We start from the raw sequence: 20,146 nt of genomic DNA on the forward strand, positions 1-20,146 counted from the left end.
AAAAACAGTATTATAAAATCTATTTTCAAAAATACAAAAAAAAAATTATTTTTTTAAAGCTGAGACAAACAGACCTTATATTTATTTTCAATTTCCACGATCACTTTCCTAATAGTCCGCATATTACAGGGTCACATCCACATATCTCTTTCAAAGCACACCTGATTTCATTTAACTTTTTTCTCATGATAAATTTAAGAGCAATGTTAATCGGTATATATGCATTGACAATAAACTTTAGAATCATATGCCGTCCATATACATATCTTCATAAGTTTTGGAATTAATATCATATTTTTTGAGAAAAGAAATCATTACATATATAGATTTTGAATCATATATCTTTATGAAGTTGTGAAGTCTCAATCTTAATATAAGGGATCGCCCTCCTCTCAAATTTAAATATGAAAATTCCACTTGTCTTGTTTTGTGATATTGCATTGCATGCGTGACAAAGAAAATTATCCGAAACAATAAAGTGATTGGACTTGTTAAATTTCTTTTGATCATCTCCTACCAAAGTTGTGGTCGTGATATATAGATAGACCAACATACCATATCCTTAAGTTTGAACGATATAGGTATAAAATAAATAAAAAATTACTATTTGTTTGAATGGATATATGTAGGATTTGGATACTTGTAAAAAGCGTTGAATCAAAACTTAGATGGATTTTTTAAAATAAATAAATGTAAGAGATTTTGATTTATGCCTTTTTTTAACAGCTCTATATAGTGACAATGGGAGCAGCTGCCCCACTCTTTTAAAGAGATTTTGATTTATGCCATTTTTTTAGTTTGTATATAAGATTTTGATTTTCATAATATCATTGGATTGCCTTTCTTCATGAGTGGAGAACATTTTTTTATTCTTTTTAACAAATGACAACTTTCTTTTTTTAAATAGTGAATCACTCACTTTAATGGTGTGTTTGGTTATGAGAAGAAAATGAAAAGAAAGAAATAAGTGAGAAGAGTGTATAAGAAAAGAGAAATAGAACAGAAATAGAGTAGATTTGATATATTGATTGGTATAAGAGAAAAAAACGAGAATTAGGAGAAAGATAAATGAGTTTAATATTTAAAAAGACAAAAATGTCCTTACATTTTAGTAGTATTTTTTATTTTAATGTAAATGTAGTAATATAATACATGTGTTCTTGTTCGAGAATCCGCTTCCCAGTCAACTGTGAGAGTGAAAAGAGCTTACGACGAATAGGCAGACTCTTTGATGAGGCATTATTGAGCCACTATAAATATCATACACGAGAAGAAAAAGGGTAAGTAAAAGAAAGACATACTACTATGCATTAATGACTTTTTAATACAATTTTTTTTTCTCTCATGCATTTCTCCTCAAAAGTGAAGAGAAAGATAAAAGACATCGGACCTATCACTTTTGTTTCTCTCTTCTCAATTTCTTTTTTCACTATCAATCAAGAGAATTCTTCAACTTCTCTTCTTTTTCTCTCTTCTCAATCTCTCTCCCCTCTATTTTTCTTAAACCAAACAAAGGCTAAAGGACTTAGGATCCCATTATTTTTGGCTGGGTAAAAACTCCAATTCCAGTAAAAACATTCAGGCAGGGGTATTTTAATAAAACTGCTATTCAACGCATGTGCAGAGGTGCGGGTAGCTTTCCCTTGCCTCCCCATTCTAATAAATATTAGAGAAGAAATGTGAGAATGAAATGTCAAAAAATTCTATTCCCACTCCCGTGTTTATTTTTTACCTCCAGTTTTTATTTTTGTTCTTGTATAAAAAACTTCGGAACGTGTTTTCTGAAGTTTTTCTAGTTCAAATTCGGGAAAAAGATTCCGAAAACATATTCCGAAGTTTTTCCAAGACACACAAAATCAAAAAATGTGTTCCGAAATATTTATCCAAATACAAAAATAGAAACCAGGGGTAGAAAAAAAATACGGAGGATGGAAAGAGATAAATTCATGAAGTCAACTAAAGTTTTCATGAGACAGACTAAGGTAATTAAGGGCTCAAATGGAAGTAATACGTGGGCTGTATGTGTATTGTGAACACTATCATTCTACCAATTTCTTGTGCACCATATAAATTTTTATTTTTACCCTTTTTAACATAAATATCTCAAAAACTATTTGTTTCTTTTTTCCAAACAGATTTTTTTTTTCTTCCTATTTAGCATTAGTTACAAGGCCACATCAACAAAATTAACCCCAAAATGGGATGGGGGATCAAAACTCAAAAAAAATGGAAAATAGGGGGACAAAAACACTGATTTTTTAAATAGGGGGACCAAAACTTCATTTTTTTTGAAAATAGGGGACCAAAAGTGCATTTAAGCTTTTCTTTTATTATTATAAGAATATAAAAATAACTATGATTATTATTATAAAAAAAAATAATATTGCTATGACACTTTCCACTAAAAATTTTCCTTTATTTTTGGATTAATTTATAATTCTTTTTTTTTTTTTGACACAATAATTTATAATTCTTTGGTATACTTAATTAAAGTATAATTTAATTTTATCATAATATATTACAATAAATTTAATTTATTTTTCCATTTTTTAAAATATTATTTTAATTAGTCATAAATTTATCAACGTCCTTCTATTTTTATTGAAAAACCATTTCCAAGAATTAATTTTAATTTGCCCCGTAATCAATAGACTAAAGTTACACTACCCATCCTTAACTTGTGAAACTATGGAGAATGTTCGGGCATGGTAGTATATTGCTTTTTTGGTTTTTGTAGATAACAAATTGACAAGCTATTAAAATATTGGGGACCGAGATTTGAATCTCGGTTATGACTAGGGCCGAAAATGAGTTGAGTCGAGTTGAACTCGCTTAAACTCGCCTCGACTCATTTATTTAATGAGCTTAATTTTCAACTCAAGCTCGACTCATTTTGTTTATGAATCAAGTTTAACGAGTTAATTATCGAATCGAATCGAATCGAGTCTCGAACTATTTTCGAGTTGGTTCGATTCTTATTGCCAATCCTAGTATAAACATACTATCATATATGAAATAGTGGTTTGATACATAGATCAACCAACCAATGCTTTCATTTTGTATGATAAAGTTGTAGTGTTATATTGTGTTTCATCCGGATAATATTGGAATGTGGACTTGAATTGTCCACATATATTAACAAATATGATAGTCACTAATCACTATGAAAGTAATAGATACATTGTGTATATCACTATCTCTTATAAGAGCTTTTTATTGGTCTCATATACCAAAAAAAAAAAAAAGCTTATTATTATATATATCGAGTTGCTCATGAACTAAACTAGTTAAACTATATATAGTTCAAGTTCAACTCATTTATTTAATGAGCTTAATTTTTAACTCAAGTTCGACTAATTTTGTTAATGAACCATATTCAACAAGTTAATTATCGAATCAAGTCTCGGACTATTTTCGAGTTAGTCCAGTTCATTGTCAGCCCTAGTTATGACGTTTAATTTAATAATTTTAACATTTTCACAATTAAGTATGGATTTATGGACATATAGTATTGCTTTTTATTATAAGATTTGGTGTTAATATTGTTAGGTGATCTTATAAAAATTTAAAAAAGTTGGTGATGATTTAAGTTAATTACTCAGTCACAACACATGAAAAAGAAAAAAAAAACTACTCCTCCGATCCTATATATAAGAGAAAACGTTTAGATACATTAGATTTTTAATGAATCTAAAAAATAAATTTTCTCTTATATATAAAACCGGAGGAAGTACATATTACAATATATCCTTGTTTATTTTTATATGGTGTTCCTTATTGTTCTGTATAATTCTCAATATATATAATTAAAAAAAAAACTTAGCATGTTAATTATTATATTTGAATGGTTTTAATTAAAAACGAATTTTATATATTATTCGGTGTACATTTTTTATTCTAACAAAACGCAACAACTATATAGTGGATTCTAGTCCGAATCAAATGTATAATGTAGGAACTCACACTTGAAAAAAGATTGTTAAATATCAAGTGTGAGTGATTAAGATACTATTTGATCCAACTTTTTTTAGGTGTAGAAACTATTTTAATCAGAAAGTTAGAAATAATAGCTTTAAAACTAAAATTAAAATTGTTTGGTAAATCTTACGTTTCTTAAATAAAAAAAAGGTTAAACTTTTTATTATTATTATTATAAACAGTTTAGAGACCCGTGCGATACTATTCGGTGTACATTTTTTATTCTAACAAAATGCAACAACTATATAGTGGATCCTAGTCCGAATCAACTATATAATGTAGGAACTCACTTGAAAAAAGATTGTTAAATATCAAGTGAGAGTGATTAAGATATCGTTTGATCCAACTTTTTATAGGTGTAAAAACTATTTTAATCATAAAGTTAGAAATAATAGCTTTAAAACTAAAATTAAAGTTGTTTGATAAATCTTACGTTTCTTAAATAAATAAAAAAAGGATAAATTTTTTTTTATTATTATTATTATTATTATGCTTTAATGCAGTTTTGGTCCCCCTATTTTCAATTTCTTGAAGTTTTGATCCCCTATTTTAAAAACCAACTTTTTGGTCCCCCTATTTTAATTTTTTTGAGTTTTAATCCTCCATTCCATTTTAGGGTCAATTTTGATGACATGTCAAGGTCATTAATGACATGACATTGTACACTTGGCAAAAACATTATCCATGTCATTAATTTTTTATTCTATTTCAATTTAGAAATTAGAAAATTTCTAAGAAGAAAAATAAAAAATGATTATGAATTACTATATAATAATAATTTATTTGTTTTACAAATTGTTATTAAAAAAAATTCATCTCAAATTGTTCATACCATATTATCGTTATCACGAGAGAATCATCATTGATTCATCATCTTTGTCAAAATTTCTAATCTTTGTTATTCAAATTCAAAAAAAAAAAACCTTAATTGATTTATTCTCAAATTGATCTATTCCCAAATTGATGTTGAATCTAAGAAAAAATAAATTTGAAAAATCTTAAGAACCCATACAACATCATCAGTATCAGACTATCAGTATCAACATCAGCATCGAAAATTACAGATCGTTCAACCCATTCACTCTCCCTCTAGAAGTCTTCGGCATCCCCTCATCCACATTAATGTCCTCTTTCTAATCGATACCGACATACAACATCATCGTCATCACTCTCTTTTTTATTGTTGTTATTCAATTTGGTATTTATCTTGTTTTATGGATTAAGGTTTGTTCTTCATTTATTTTCTGCAACTCAATATTAAAAATGTGATCTTCCATTATTTGGGTTTTGGGTTTGTTGTTGTTGATGAAACTTATTTTGATGGAGTGAATGATGGTGTTGATAGAAAAATATGATGAAGGATGACGATGGTGTTGAATATGATTAAAGAGAGAGATAAAAAAATATCAGTCACTAATTAATATATTTAACTTTTTTTATAAATTTTTTTAATTTTCTTAATATTTAAAATATATTTATTGAAGTGTAAGAAAAAGTTTAATGACATGTATATTATTTTGGCCAAGTATGCAATGACATGTCATTAATGACCTTGACATGTCATCAAAATTGACCATAAAATGGAGTGGTGGACCAAAACTCAAGAAAAACTAAAATAGGGGGATCAAAAAGTTGATTTTTGAAATAGGGGGATCAAAACTTTAAGAAATTGAAAATAGGGGGACCAAAACTGCATTAAAACCTTATTATTATTATAACTAGTTTAGAGACCCGTGCATTCGCACGTGTCTATAGACTTTTATCGATATTTTAGTTTGTCACTATATTAATGTAAAAAATTCATTTAAAATTAAATATTGAAATATTCATTATATAATATTATTAAAATATGTGGAATTATTGTGGTAATTAGTATTTCTCGTAAACTTATTTATTCAATTTTTTATGTTTCAGTAACAAATAATGGTCCCGTGTATATTTTTAATCAAAAATTAGAATTTTTATTAGGAATATTTATGATAATTTAGTAAGTTTGATAGGAATAAACTTTATTATATTATTATTAATGATTAGTAGTAAACTTTATAGTAATATTAGTTATGTTTCGTTTATAAAATAAAATTATGTCGCTTTTCTTTTTTTTTTTATGAAAAATATTGTATTGTTTATATTTTTTTATATTCCTAATTTTATGCGGGTTTTTTTCTTCTATAATTTTTTTATTGAATTAACTTTCTATAATTTTTTATTGTTGTATTGATTGTTCTGTTTTGTTCCTATTTTTAGGCATATATCATCTTTCTATATTTTTTTAATATATTTTTTAGTAAAATTAAAAAGAAAGATATAAAACTTACAATGTGGTTAAAAGTAATAAGGATAAATTAAGAACTTTGGTGGTAATCGATTTTAATATATTAGTAATAGATAAGGTTAAAAAATATATTTGATAATATATTATAATTTTTTTTTAAAATATAGAAGCAGTTTTGTTTTTCTTTTTCTTACCAGAGCTTTTAAAAATTGTTGTTTCACCTAACTTTTTGGTTCTAAAATAAAAGAAGAAAAAAAAAAGTCATGTCAAACAATACCTTAGTCTGGGAAAGAATATTATAGTCAATGGAAAAAATATCCTCTCTTATAGTTCAGGAATGGATGACCTGACAAATATACACAATTTTAAATTTTTAAATAATCGTTTATGTATTTTTTTTATATAAAAAAGACAACAAATTAAAATTTGAGAGCAAAACCAATAAACTTGCAAAAGCTTAGATTTTTTAAATTTAATTTCAAACATCAACAAGTCCATATTAACAAAACACAACTTATTAGGCAAAGAGCCATAAACCACATTATATATGTGCTTTCATTTCATGATCATTTCATAATGATCTTTATTACATTACAAAAGCATAGGGAGTAACTTAATTAATATCATAATTAAGCTATCTCATGATCCCATACTTATTTTTTTAGTCATCCATGCTCAAGTCACACCCAAGAGGTGGTGCCATGCCACACCTCATAGGTAATTTCTTCACCTCCATCTCCATATCATCCATTTCCTTCTTATGCACCTTGTCACTCAAATTCTCCATTATCTCTTGCAAAGCTTGACACCTACAATCCAACATTTTAACTTCACTAAGCTGAGAACAACACATCTCCTTAAGATCTTCTTCGCGGTTTCGATGAATATAGTTGATTCCCCTCATTTTCAGAATATCTTCATCCTCGTCTTCATCTTCGTCTTTTTGAATCCTCTTCATTAGGTGTTTCTCACAATGTTTTAGGTCTAAACTATCGAGTTGCTTGCGGCAACTTTCTGGCATTTCTTTTTCCCTTGAAGCATTAGTGTGAGCAATGAAGAGAACTAATGCAAGAAGAAAAGCTATGAGGATAATATTGTGTCTTGCCATTGTTTTGTGAAGGTTTGAGTTTGTGCTATTACTTTTTTTTTCTCTTATTTGATTTGATGAGTAATAAAGAGGGATAGAGGGTGGTATTTATTGATGAATTGAGGTGTTTGCATGTTACTAAGTTAGATATACGTGGAAAGGAAATGGGTGAAGGAGGGTTTTGGTGTCCATGTTTGATGCATCTTGGCATATTTTATAGGCTTCCACGTATGACATTTTCATGCCATGGGTCAGGTGGTTTTCTTTGGTGCAAACAGCTAGATTGCTTCATTTGGATTTTTTTGATAAACCACACCACCCAAATTTAATTAATAGCATGGATAAAATGTATATAATTAAGTGTGACAAAATTAATATATATTAATATAATTGAAATACATATATCTTCATATTTGTAACGTTGACACATTAAATTATTGAGTGACTCATATTTTTTAATTTATTCAATTTATTAAATGAAGGTTATTAAATGAAGATACTAATGAATTTATTATCTACCCCTTCCTAATTTTTTTTATTTTTTCTCATACATATTTAAATTAAGGGGCACAATTGTATTTTAAAAATATTTCAAATCAATAAAATATCATAATAATCAACTAAATTGTTATAGTATCTCATGAGTATTTTGAGTGTATTTCATTTATAAGCTTCACAACCGGTTTAGGTTTGCTTAAGCTTAGAGCCAAAGAAACGTTGCTAATCTTTATAAAGATCTTACTCAATTCAATTTGTTATAACTGTTTGAGGGTACATTGGTAAGGTAAATCAGGTTGTGATAGCTAGATAATTTGTGATCTTGGTTTAGATCATAAGAGGACTTTTTGATATTGCTTTAGATCAAAGGAAGAATTGTAATATGGTAACTTTTTTTGGAAATTTTATTTTATTTTTTATGAAAATTATATAATACTAACTGTATCATGCACCTCATTCAATCCATTTTATCTAATGAATAAAAAATATAGTACATTGGTGAGAGACTTATTATGATCTTCTAACAATCTGCCTAATTTGCCATCCACAACTTAAAATTTGGCAAACATGACCAAGCGTTCTTTCCAAGCTTCTCTACTCTTCCTTTCTAGTACTTAGTACTATCACGTATTGACATTTCTATCCTTATACAAAAACGTCACTCCCACCGTCTCAACCAAACAACTGAACCCCACTCGCCAAAGTTTCACCACCATATTTTGGGCCCCACCTACTAAAAGCTAGCGCGTGAACACCCTAACCCATTTTCGCAAGTAGAAATCTCTAATCCCCAAATTACCCCTTCAATTTTTCTCTATATTTTCTTCTCTCAAAATTTATCTCCCCTACTTTCTCTGCTTCCAAACAAATCAATCTCAACGAGAGAAGGTCGTTCCTTATCCAATTTTAGGGTTTCTATTCTTCGCAAATCGCCTATTTCTTCACGCATCGAAACCCTAAACTAGGATCAGGTAAAATCAGATCATTGTTCCTTTTTGTCTTATCCTTTTTAAGATCTAATTTTTCGTTTTTTAATTATAGAGTTTGGTTTAGGTTTATTCGCGATAAAATTAGTCTCAATTTCATTTCAATTCGTCTAAATTTTAGGGGTTTTATTTAGTTTCGATCAGATCTTGTTTCTTCCAATTGTGTATTTGGTTGGATTTTGGATATTTGATAATTTTTTAAGTCTCGGAGTTTTTCCTCTGTAAGTGTTGTGATTCAGATCTCGTCGATTATAGCTGTTAGCATTCAATCATAAATTTTTTAGTCGCGAATTGTAATTTTTTTTTGTCTGTGTCAATTTTTAGGCATGTGGTATAACATAATGAATAATTTGTTTTGTAATTTTAAGATTGTAAATGAAATTTGGGAGTAATTTGTTTCAAAGAAATATTGAATTTGATTTCAATTCATGTTAGTGAATACTAATTTTTTTGTTTTTGGGTACTGTTATGATATTGTAGATGAACTTTGGGGATAATTTGTTTTAAATAAATGTTGAATTTGATTGAGTTATTTGATTTCAATCATCGTGTTCAGCCCAGATTAAGGCTCTGTGATCTCTCTGGATACTGATTTGTTCAGGGTGTTTTTATTCCATTGTGTTTATTAGTGTTGATAATGATAGATATATTGTTTGATTGTTTCAGTTGGGTTTGTCGATGCTTATTGACAATGGTTTTGATGTTGTGTTAATGTGGAGCTTATATTGTTATTATTATAATTATTATGCTAACATTTTGATTCTAAATTCAGGTGTGAGCTATCTAGTTGGTGGGATATTCTGTTTCTGGGAGAGTTAAGTTTCATGTCTGAATTAGACGCACAAATTCCTACTACCTTCGGTAAGTTGCAACATCTTGACCTCTTTGATGAGTGTTGTCTGTCAGATTAATTGTTTTGTTGATGATATGCATTCTTTCGTGAAAGGGTAGTCATGGGTTGTGCAATTTTGTTGTGTATGGTTGGGTTCTTTGAAAATACTGGCTCAGATTAATAAAATTAGCATATTTTTGTTTTGAATTTTTAGTCAGTCAGATTATCTTTAGGTTTCATTATATATACATCACAATTAACTAATAAATGCTATTTGCTCTTTTATGTTAAATGTAGATGCTTGTTTATTGATATTTCTGTCACTTAGACTTCTTTGACAGTAGGCTGAGCTTATTTGTCACATTTAACTATTATCAGAGAATTAATATTATTATCCTGGCAAATGTCAATTAGATAACATTTCATCTTTGAACAAGAGGCTTGAAAGTTGCCATGAGTTGTACAGAGCTTTTCTCTGATATAGTTTTTTCGGGGTGCTTAAGGTGGTTGAAGATTGAGTTTTAATGCATTGATACTTTGGGTTTTAAAGTTTGTGATCGTAGTGGTTAACATGTAAAATTGATTCTTACAACCTCACAACATTTATATGTAGATGTGGAATAGAAATAGATGATTGCTGTGATAATCTGGTTTAACTGTTGATTATTTTATTACTATATAACATATTTATGATTCCTGTGTGGGGTGTGTGCCAACAATTTTAGATCCTTTTGCTGAGGCAAATGCTGAGGACTCTGGTGCTGGGTCATCAAAGGAGTACGTGCATATTCGTATACAGCAGCGAAATGGTAGGAAAAGCTTGACAACTGTCCAGGGATTGAAGAAAGAATTCAGTTACAACAAGATTCTTAAAGACCTTAAGAAGGAGTTTTGTTGTAATGGTACAGTTGTCCAGGACCCAGAGCAAGGACAGGTCTGTGTTGACACCCTCTTGTTAGATAATGATCTATCTACTCCTTGTTACTTCAAATAACATATTTTATCATGTAGGTTATTCAACTTCAAGGCGATCAGAGGAAGAATGTATCTACCTTCCTAGTCCAGGTAATGAGTGACTCCACATCTTTGGTTTTATCCTGTATGCTGTCTGAAGTGCTTATATTTTTTTTAAGACAAAAAATTTGTCCATCCTGAACTCCATGTGTATTTCTGGTTAAGTGCCCATCCTCTCTTCTAATTTTTCTGTTTTACCTGTGGCATTTTCAGTGGTGTAATTTATCCGAGTGGTTTTCTGAGATTAAGAGTCTATTTCTATTAGTATAAGAAGAGTCTGTTTTTAAAGGCATATAAGCTTGCTGCCTAGCTTATTGGAATTGGAACTAGCTGATAAACTTGTTAACCAAAATATAGAGGTGTTTGGGAAATGAGCTTATCCTACTATTTTTTAGCATATCTGCTAAGTATGTTTTTTCTCCTCATTGGAAATGATCTGGTAATGAAACTACTGTATGTGTTTTTAAAGGACTTAATGAGTTGTTTGATACTGCGATTTTTATCTTTGTTGGTTAATCTTTTGTGTAAATAGTCTTTTGATGGGAAAAGGGAGTGACGTGCCCATAAATTTATATTTAGTGGATGTATGCCTCTATAGTAAAAACTGATTCAGATAAATTGAGTGAACCGTGTTGGGTATGGTCCACAATGCTCTGTTATATTCTTATTGATTATTGATGGCTTCTCATATTTTTTCTGCCCTCTAGCGGCATACATTTATTCATGTCTTTTTTTGTATGGAAATCTGAATTTGAATATATCAGGAACTTTTTTTTGTATAATTGTTGCCTTTAATTTTCCTAATCAAATCCTTTTTCTTCTGCACTTGTCAACTTAAACAGGCTGGAATTGTGAAGAAGGAGCATATTAAAATTCATGGTTTCTGAGCAGCTGGAAACTTGAAACTGTTAAGTTGTATCTGGCTCACTTCGAGCTGGGTATATGATATTGTGATTGTGGTATTTCTTGTGTTCTGGTTTTTTCCGACAGTTGTGATGTGGTATTATGGAATTTATGACATTATGTGATATTTCCTTAAATAATATGTACCGATGGATTTTAATAGAGTTTTATAAGACTTCATTTAACATTTCTGATACTTGGTTGCGTTAGTGTATGTTTGGTTATGAGTTTTTTTACCCCCAAACGTGAGTCTGGTGCTAAACGTGATTTCAACCTTTTTATGTTATGTTTGGATAACTGCAAAAGTGAATCTCTAACGTGATTATGTAGCCCCAAATGTGAGTCTGCTCAAAGCTACAAATTGGAGCTTTTGTGTCAAAGCAAAATCAATTCCAAACAATTAATTTTCAATGACATGTATACTTACCTAAATACCCATAGCTTCTCCGATTTTCCTCACATAAACAACTTTCTTCTTCTTCATCACTTCAAGCTTTTGCAGATTTGGGGTGGAATAAAAATTAAAGTGGAATTGGAAGAGTGAGGAAAACACTCAATCCTCACAGAAGCTTCAACCAAATAGCAATGAGAACACAAATGAAAAATTTATCACCCAGATTCAAGTGCATGTTTTTCTTTCCCTCTCAAACCCACAACCATGTATATATGGGTCTTTCCCCTTTGCAAGCTTGTGGTCATTAAAAAAGTTCTGAGCAATGAAGAAATTGTAGAAATGAGAAAATATTGAGATATGGGAGGATAGAATAATGACAGCAGAATATTAAGAGATGAGGAGAGAGATCAATCTCCACAAATATAGAATGTTCTAGTTAGGACCGATAAATTGGATCGAGAATTTTATAGGATTTTTTGTTTTGTTTACTTACTATTGGGTTTGGGTTTTTGTTAATTTTGTTTTGTTTTTTTTTTACTATATTGGGTTGGATTTTTTTTGTCTCCCAACAAAACATGCATGATTGATTAATTTTAAAAATCACTGATTCATTATTTTTAAAAATTAAGGAGTATTTTTTAAGGATGTGATTATATTTAACTATCAATATTTTTTTTTGTTTTTATAATGTTACAAAAATGATCAGTAATTTATTTTTATGAAAATATACATATTAAAATTTAAAACCCAATATGGTAATTATGCATTTAAATGTGATTTTGGTTCAAATTGTCCAAACAACATCAAATATTGAGAATCACTTATATGTTAATTTATCCAAACATAAATCAATTCTACCAAACTCAATTTTATCAGAATCAATTCTACCAAACTCAATTCCGTCAGAATCAATTCTAGTCACCACTTAACCAAACACACACTTAGTGTATAGGTTTACCGTGCTAGGGCTTTTGTTGTTACCAGTCTCACCACATTCTACATTTCTACAATCCTTTGGAAAGACTTCTATTTTTTGATATAATTGGAAGGATTTTTATTGTTTAACAAATTAAAAAGTTTTATATGACCTAAAAATACTGGATTGGACAAATTTCATAAGCTTTAACTACAAGATCAGAACGGGGAAAAAATATGATAGAAAGTCCTCAACATGGATATCCATATGGGGTGGATAGTATGCTATTTTTGTCTCCCGTTGAATAAATATGATGTTGATTAAATATGATATATGTATCTGTTCCATATTTTTTAAGAAGCAAATAGATCTTTTAAGTACAAGAAATTTTTTAAGAAGCAAATAGGATATTTTTTAAGAAGCAAATAGATCTTAACTACAAGAAATTTTTCAAGAAGCAAATAGGATCTTAACTACAAGAAAAGAACGGAGAAAAATATGATAGAAATAACTTTATTTCTCAAAATAAATAGTCCTCGATAGGATGTAAGTGGGTAATTCATAAGCTTTGAGGTATTCGTGAATATTAACACAATAATTAACAGATATTCATGGATGATTATTTTAATTATCTAAAATTTCTTAAAAAAAGTAAAAAAACATTAACACAATAATATTCATAATGTTTAATTTAACAACAAAGTCTATTTGACAAAAAAAAAAAAATAACAACAAAGTCACCACATTTATTTTCCTTCTTTTGTATATAATAACTAACGATATTTAAATAATTTTATTATTTATTAACGGGTACAGATATCCGCAAGCGTGGATCCCATTAAATCCGCATCCGTATCTATTAAGTAACGGGTAGTTGAAATATCTATTTATTTCATCCGCGAATATTTATTAAGTTATCCATCCCGTATCCATGACGGGTTTTATCCGCGAATATCTATAGGTATGAATATTTTGTCTTCCCTACTCCTCAATTACTAATGTCCGAGTGAACAATTGTTTTTCTTTAAAAGGAGTGTCATAAAAAGAGCACATAAAAGTTAAGTTAAACAAAAATATGTCGTGAATTCTGAAAGAACATTACTATTTAGAAAGAAAAATTTAAAGAAGAAAGAGAAATATCCTTAAAATAGAGAATTAGACTAATTAAAAATTGGCTAACCTGAAAGAAAGAATAATTATAATTTGTTAGTGTTTTCTTTTTTTTTTTATCTAAGTAATTTGTTAGTGTTAAATATTGATTTTCTCTTTCTTAAGTTTCTTAGTAGCATTTTTCATTCTAAAAATATTTGCATTTATACACCAAAGTCCAAACACATAAACAATGAATGGAGCTCTATTAATTTCTTTCGGAAAAATAGATCCTAATTCGAGAAAACGACATCGTTTTGCTCAAGTAACGACTAATTAACGAGCACAGTTAAGACATTAGAAATCAATTACGAAAGAGAAAGAATAAAAACGAAAGGAACGAAGAAGAAGAACAACACAAACCGTTTCGTTTCGTTCCGTTCATTTGCTTCAAAAAATGGATGAACTATTCGTAGCAATACTATCGATGCTTCTGGTAGCAGCACTAATCCCACTCTATCTATGGAAACGCCATCACGATTCTCAATCTTCTTCTTCTTCTTCTCACGATGAACCTCAACAGGTTTGCAATTTCCAATCCAAAACCCTAATTTCACCATTTTAATTAACAAAATTCGAATTCTTAGTTCATTTATGAATGAATCATTAGGCTCCGGTAAGAGAAACTGTGGTACGTGCCACTGCTACTCGCCGCATGCGTCGGAGACCGGCTGCATCTGGTGCTAGCACTTCATCGGCTCCTCCTGCAACGCAACAAGGTTCATACTGAACTTGTTTGATTTAATTTGATTTTTTTGAAATTTGATTTTATTTGCTGTTTATCTTGCGTGATAATGTTGGATTCGAAAATAAATAATTGAATTACAGCTTAATTAAGTCCTTTTAGCATAACTGCTTATTTTATAAGTTCCTAAGTATAAGCTATTTTGATAATTAAGTGCTTGTTTTCATTTTCATATAAGGCATAAGCTGTTTTCATAAGCTATACTGAATTGCTCATGGAAATAAGCTAAAAACAATTTATGAGTTGTAAAATGGTTCCATAAGCTCTTTCAAACAGTCTTGCAAATGCTTATATCGGTATCTAAAATCAAATAAGTCAATCCAAACAGACGCGTAATTTGTGAAATATGCTTGAAGTTATTGAATTTGTATTAGTCGGACAAATTAATTGAAATTATGAAGATAATGGATTAATTGAAATTATGTTGATTTTGCTGGTCAAATTAGTCTTCATGTTAGGTGTTTTAAAGACTAATTTGAACAATGAGTATCAAATTCATGGACTAATTTGATGTATAAAGTGTAATTTAGAGAATTTTAACATGATTTCCATGATTTAGGGACTAATTTGAAAATGTTGTACTTTGGTTTGAGTATTATTTTGTAGATTTCTATGTTTGATACAATGCCTTGGTAAATAAAAATGATAAAAGATGTAATTTAGGTTAAGATGTGTTGTTTTCTACTAGAAAGGGTTGATGGACGTGAAAATTAAAACTACGATAGTTTGGCGGATCTTTGTGCATATTTCTTTAATTTGTTATTTCACTAGATATTTTATATTGTGGAGTCAATTACTTGCCATTGTTATATTGCTCTCTGTTTTTGTTATGTGGAAGTACTCTTGAACTAGAAGGTGATGTGATGTCAAAATATTAAATATATGCTGCCCAGTGCCTTGTGGGAACAATGTTAATGAATTGCATCTTGAAATTGAAATGCATCTGTGAAGTGATCAATTGCATACATTTGACCAGATTCTGCAGATGAAAGTGACAATGAAGCTGCTGGTGAGGAGTATGAGGCCAAAGCATCAAAGAAAAAGGAAATCAAAAGGCAAGAGAGGGAAGCTCGGCGGCAGGTATTCTTTCTTTATTACACATTTGCAACTGGTTGATTTTTTTATTGGTAATATTATTAATTATTAAAGATACTAGGATATACATTTGGCTGGCTTCTTGTTATTTGTAATGTGTTCATAACCTCTGTGTAATGTGTTTCTCTCAAAATGGAGGGTTTGTCTCAAAATATTTTGAATTTGACTAACCAAAATGGAGGGTTTCTCTCAAAACGAAAGGTGTAATGTGTATATAAAGGTTTAATAAGGATACTGACATTTATAATTGTGTAAACTATCAAACTATTGTTTAAACTGTCATGCACATGATAGGGTTGCGTTGATGAATAGTTGATGTGATATTCAGATATCACTATTAGTGAAAAATTTATCGTTTAAGGCATCATCCGAAAACTGTAGTGGATGGCTAATCGGCTTGGTGACCGATCCACTTATCCCATAGAGTTACCCATGAGTGCCAGCAGGAACCTCTTCTGCTCACTCTCGAGCTAAAAAACCAATGCCATTTTGTTCCAAAGCTCATCACTTGGAAGCAAGTGGGAGAGAGCTACAAGGACATTAATATTTTAATTTTGGTCATTTTTTTGAAAGGCTGAAGAAGCTACTCGAGAATCAAGGCAATCAAAACAAGACCGTTATTCAGAAATGCGGAGGCTGAAGGATGAAGAGCGTGAGGCACAGGAGCGTAAGTTGGTGAGTCAATATCCTTGTTCTGATTTAATATTGGGGTTGGCTTTCTTATGGTCTATTGATTGGCAAAGCTCATGTTCATATAGGAAGAGGAAGCCAAAGCACAAAAGGCTAAGGAAGAGGAAGCTGCTGCGTTAGAATTTGAGAAGTGGAAAGGCGAATTTTCAGTTGATGATGAAGGTACACTCGAAGAGGAGCAGGACAAAACTGAAGACTTGCTTACCAATTTTGTTGAATATATAAAGGTTATTTTCTGTTTTGCACTTTATCCTTACTTTCCTTATTTTGCCTTGATAAGTTGTCCAAAGTATATTTATTTCCAAATGGTATTGAAACCTATTGGAAATTAGCTAGGGTTATAATTTAACAATCTGGGAGGTTTTATAACTGTTCTAATTTAGGCATCAATTTTGTGTAATCATTCAGAAGCACAAATGTGTTCCCTTAGAAGATCTTGCTGCAGAATTTAAATTACGTACACAGGTATTCTTTTCCTTTATCTGGATCAGCCAATCTATTCCCTCTGTCACCTCTTAATTTTTTATTTTGTTTGTTGCTGCTTGTTTATGCGAGCAACAGTGTAACAGAATAGTAAATTCTGCTATGCTAGTATGTTTTATGATTTATATGCAAGATATTTTGCACCTAGTTTGATTTTTCTACTCATATATTTAGTCGGAGGATTTTTTAGTGGTGCTGAAAGAATAAATGTGTAAAGAGAGAGAGAGGGAAAACAAAGGGAGATGTAATAGAGAGCACATAGTATTCCACTATTTACAGAGATTGGTTATATAGATGACTTGTCCCTCTGTTTATATTAACAAATGTGACTAATCTTATTTACACACGGACTCTTATACTCCATAAGCGCCTGATAACTCACCACCATTCCTCCAAAATCTAATTACTTTTCCCAAAAACAATGGAATGAAAGTCAATATAAATTAGAAAGATCAGCCTACCCTGAGGACATTAAATATTTTTAAAAGTATTTTGAACTTTTTTATCATATTGTAATGGGAGCTGGGGAGAATCAAATGTTCAAGATAGATGATACCACTGATATCTTGTAGACAAAAGTTTACTGAGAAAGGAAAACAAAGGACTTGTGTGGCAGAGAACATAATAATCAATGGCTTAATTCATGGGTGATCATGTATTTATATTTATACTACGGAAAATGCTAACAAATGCCCCAAGTACACTTGTTAAGGAATCAATTATAGTAATAATATCTTGGAAATTGTGTAGTCAAGTCATAAAACGTCTAAAAAAGTGATCTTTTCAATACAAAACTTTATGTTTTGCTTCTTTAACAAGTGCCCTTATGGCAAAGGAACAAGTGCCCTTATGGCAAAGGGCACTTGTTAGCAGCCCTTAGGGCAGGGCACTTGTTAGCATGACCCTTATACTAATACTCTAGCTATGCAATGACTTGTACCATTTGATTTTTGTGTTCTATGAGTAACTGATAGTCCCAAAGCACTCCCTTGATTACTAGCAAGTACTTTAGAATTCAAGGATACCCAACGAGGATACAAATTTGGGTTGATTGCCAAATGCAAGACCAGGGTTTCCGAATGAGAAAGCTTTGGCACGTATGAGTCTGAATAATTATCAATTTGATGGGTGTTAAACTGACTTGGTCAGATCCTTTTTTAACGTTTCTAAGTAGGAACCATATTTATACCTTCCTTGGCACATCAATTTATTTATGTATCAATTTCTTATATGTAAGTGCTAGATTTTTCATCCATGGGCTTCCTTTTTAATGACACTGTAACCTCTGATGCAGGAATGTATCAATCGCATCGCTTCTCTGGAAAGTATGGGTAAGAGCCTTTCGTGTATCCTTTCCTTTTAACAAATGTGACTTGTCCCTCACTTTGTGCAAGGGGCTAACATAAATAACGATTTATTTATGTGTCCAGGTCGGCTTTCGGGTGTCATGGATGATAGGGGGAAATTTATTTACATCTCACAAGAAGAGATGAAAGCTGTTGCTGATTATATTAAACGGCAAGGGAGGGTTAGCATTTCCCACTTAGCTAGTAAATCAAACCAGTTCATTGATTTAGAACCAAAGACTCATTATACTGAGGACTTAAGTAACATTGAGGAGATAGCTGTGAACTAACATGGTTTTTGGCTTATGAGTGAAGAAAAATCATGTGATGTACATACCAAAAAGAATGCACTTGATTAGGATTTGGTACATGACTTTGAGCCTGCCTTAGCATATTACTCCAAAACTATACTTGCTGTATTTTATGGGAACATATATTAATATCCCAAGGCACTATTTTTGAAAGTTATTACATATCTTTGGCTTCACAACAATTTTACCACTTTCAGGGTGTGCCCGTACCATGTAATTTCTCAATTAATTTGAAACTTTAGACGGATGGAACTAAGAGCATGTTAAACAACAGACAAATTTAAACTTCAGTTCTTAACCTGATTGCTTGTACCTTTTCTCACTTTTTAATCTTGATATTGGTTTCGGTCTTTTAGGTTGTTAAGAAAATTTTGTGCAGTCACATTAACTATGAAGATGGGGTTTTAATTTCGTCATATGTTCTGTTGATAATTTAAGACATGAACTTTTTTTTTAAAATAAATAGTTTAGTGGTTAGAAATTTAATTTTTGGCAAGTGAGTAAGTGGAGAATCTCGTATTCGAACCCTGACCTTTGCATATAAAATATACCATATCAACTGAACAATACTTGAAGATGGGGTTTTAATTTCGTCATATGTTCTGTTGATAATTAGAGTGACATATTCCCTAAGAATAAATTAATAAACCAAGGTTAGTTTTGGAATAGATTGTAAAATTTTAGAATTTTTATTAAGAAAGATAAGGTTTCTTGGTATGTGTGTTTTTACCAAATTGTTCCTTATAATAAGGACCGGAGGGAGTAACAGATATAGAAGTGTACTTTGACCCAACTTAATGACTTTTTTATGATATTATTTCTACGTGGAAACAACAACTTCTAAATTTATCAGTTATGTAAGTGCTATAGAGATTGATGACAACAACTAAAAATGGAGTTTGGCTTTTTAAAGTGAGGAAAGTGTGTAGTTAAAAAATTTACAGTTGTTTTTCCGATAAACTCATAATTTATTTTGATTTATTTTACAATGGTTGAATATTTTTTAATGGCTGGTGATACTTATAGACTACTTTTTAATTATATATGGTAATAATTATATGCAACCTTATTTTTATTAAACTTTAGGATTAAATTTTGATTTTTTTTTTTAAATTAAACTTTAGATTAAATTTTATTAATTAAGATATGTATTAAGAACATATATTGATTAAATTCCTTTCATAAAAATTAACTTAATTTTATTAACATTGATATACCCCACTTAATTATAAATATAATTAAGAATCATAGAATATGTTTGATTATAAATTAAACCTATTTTGTTCTTTCATGAACAACTAATTATTTTTTTCTTTGATGAAAAAATAACTAGCTAAGTTTAGCTTAATTAATTTATACACAAACCACAAGTTAATGTTACCTTATTTCTGGAGAATAGTAGTTAACGGTTTAAACTAAAAATCACCATATTTTAGTATTTCAC

At 30.0% G+C, this 20,146-nt stretch overlaps 3 protein-coding genes across 3 annotated transcripts; 2 read left to right on the forward strand and 1 right to left on the reverse strand.

Annotated features, from left to right (window-relative positions):
* Nucleotides 1–6,812: 6,812 nt before the first annotated feature.
* Nucleotides 6,813–7,394, reverse strand: LOC123898798 (2S albumin-like). Its single transcript, XM_045949814.1, has one exon. The coding sequence runs from the start codon at nt 7,359–7,361 to the stop codon at nt 6,915–6,917; it is 447 nt and encodes a 148-aa protein (XP_045805770.1). The 5' UTR covers nt 7,362–7,394; the 3' UTR covers nt 6,813–6,914.
* Nucleotides 7,395–8,653: 1,259 nt separating this feature from the next.
* LOC123898189 (protein translation factor SUI1 homolog) lies at nt 8,654–11,764 on the forward strand. The gene is made up of 5 exons (XM_045949081.1): nt 8,654–8,809; nt 9,597–9,685; nt 10,382–10,590; nt 10,668–10,721; nt 11,513–11,764. The coding sequence occupies exons 2-5, from the start codon at nt 9,649–9,651 to the stop codon at nt 11,555–11,557; spliced, it is 345 nt and encodes a 114-aa protein (XP_045805037.1). The 5' UTR covers nt 8,654–8,809; nt 9,597–9,648; the 3' UTR covers nt 11,558–11,764.
* Nucleotides 11,765–14,230: 2,466 nt separating this feature from the next.
* On the forward strand, nt 14,231–19,000 carry LOC123897961 (DDRGK domain-containing protein 1). The gene is made up of 8 exons (XM_045948798.1): nt 14,231–14,555; nt 14,643–14,751; nt 15,754–15,857; nt 16,446–16,547; nt 16,631–16,789; nt 16,971–17,027; nt 18,340–18,376; nt 18,476–19,000. The coding sequence occupies exons 1-8, from the start codon at nt 14,430–14,432 to the stop codon at nt 18,679–18,681; spliced, it is 900 nt and encodes a 299-aa protein (XP_045804754.1). The 5' UTR covers nt 14,231–14,429; the 3' UTR covers nt 18,682–19,000.
* The last annotated feature ends 1,146 nt before the right edge of the window (nt 19,001–20,146 follow it).

The sequence above is a fragment of the Trifolium pratense genome, linkage group LG7 (assembly GCF_020283565.1).
Source record: "Trifolium pratense cultivar HEN17-A07 linkage group LG7, ARS_RC_1.1, whole genome shotgun sequence".
NCBI classification, from domain to species: domain Eukaryota; kingdom Viridiplantae; phylum Streptophyta; class Magnoliopsida; order Fabales; family Fabaceae; genus Trifolium; species Trifolium pratense.

Coding starts and splice junctions, on each gene's coding strand:
- LOC123898798 (XM_045949814.1), bottom strand. CDS start 7,361: ATGGCAAGACACAATATTATCCTCATAGCTTTTCTTCTTGCATTAGTT.
- LOC123898189 (XM_045949081.1), top strand. CDS start 9,649: ATGTCTGAATTAGACGCACAAATTCCTACTACCTTCG. Junction 10,591..10,667: donor AGGACCCAGAGCAAGGACAG/GTCTGTGTTGAC, acceptor TTTATCATGTAG/GTTATTCAACTTCAAGGCGA. Junction 10,722..11,512: donor TATCTACCTTCCTAGTCCAG/GTAATGAGTGAC, acceptor CAACTTAAACAG/GCTGGAATTGTGAAGAAGGA.
- LOC123897961 (XM_045948798.1), top strand. CDS start 14,430: ATGGATGAACTATTCGTAGCAATACTATCGATGCTTCTGGTAGCAGCA. Junction 16,548..16,630: donor AGGCACAGGAGCGTAAGTTG/GTGAGTCAATAT, acceptor ATGTTCATATAG/GAAGAGGAAGCCAAAGCACA. Junction 18,377..18,475: donor CGCTTCTCTGGAAAGTATGG/GTAAGAGCCTTT, acceptor TTATGTGTCCAG/GTCGGCTTTCGGGTGTCATG.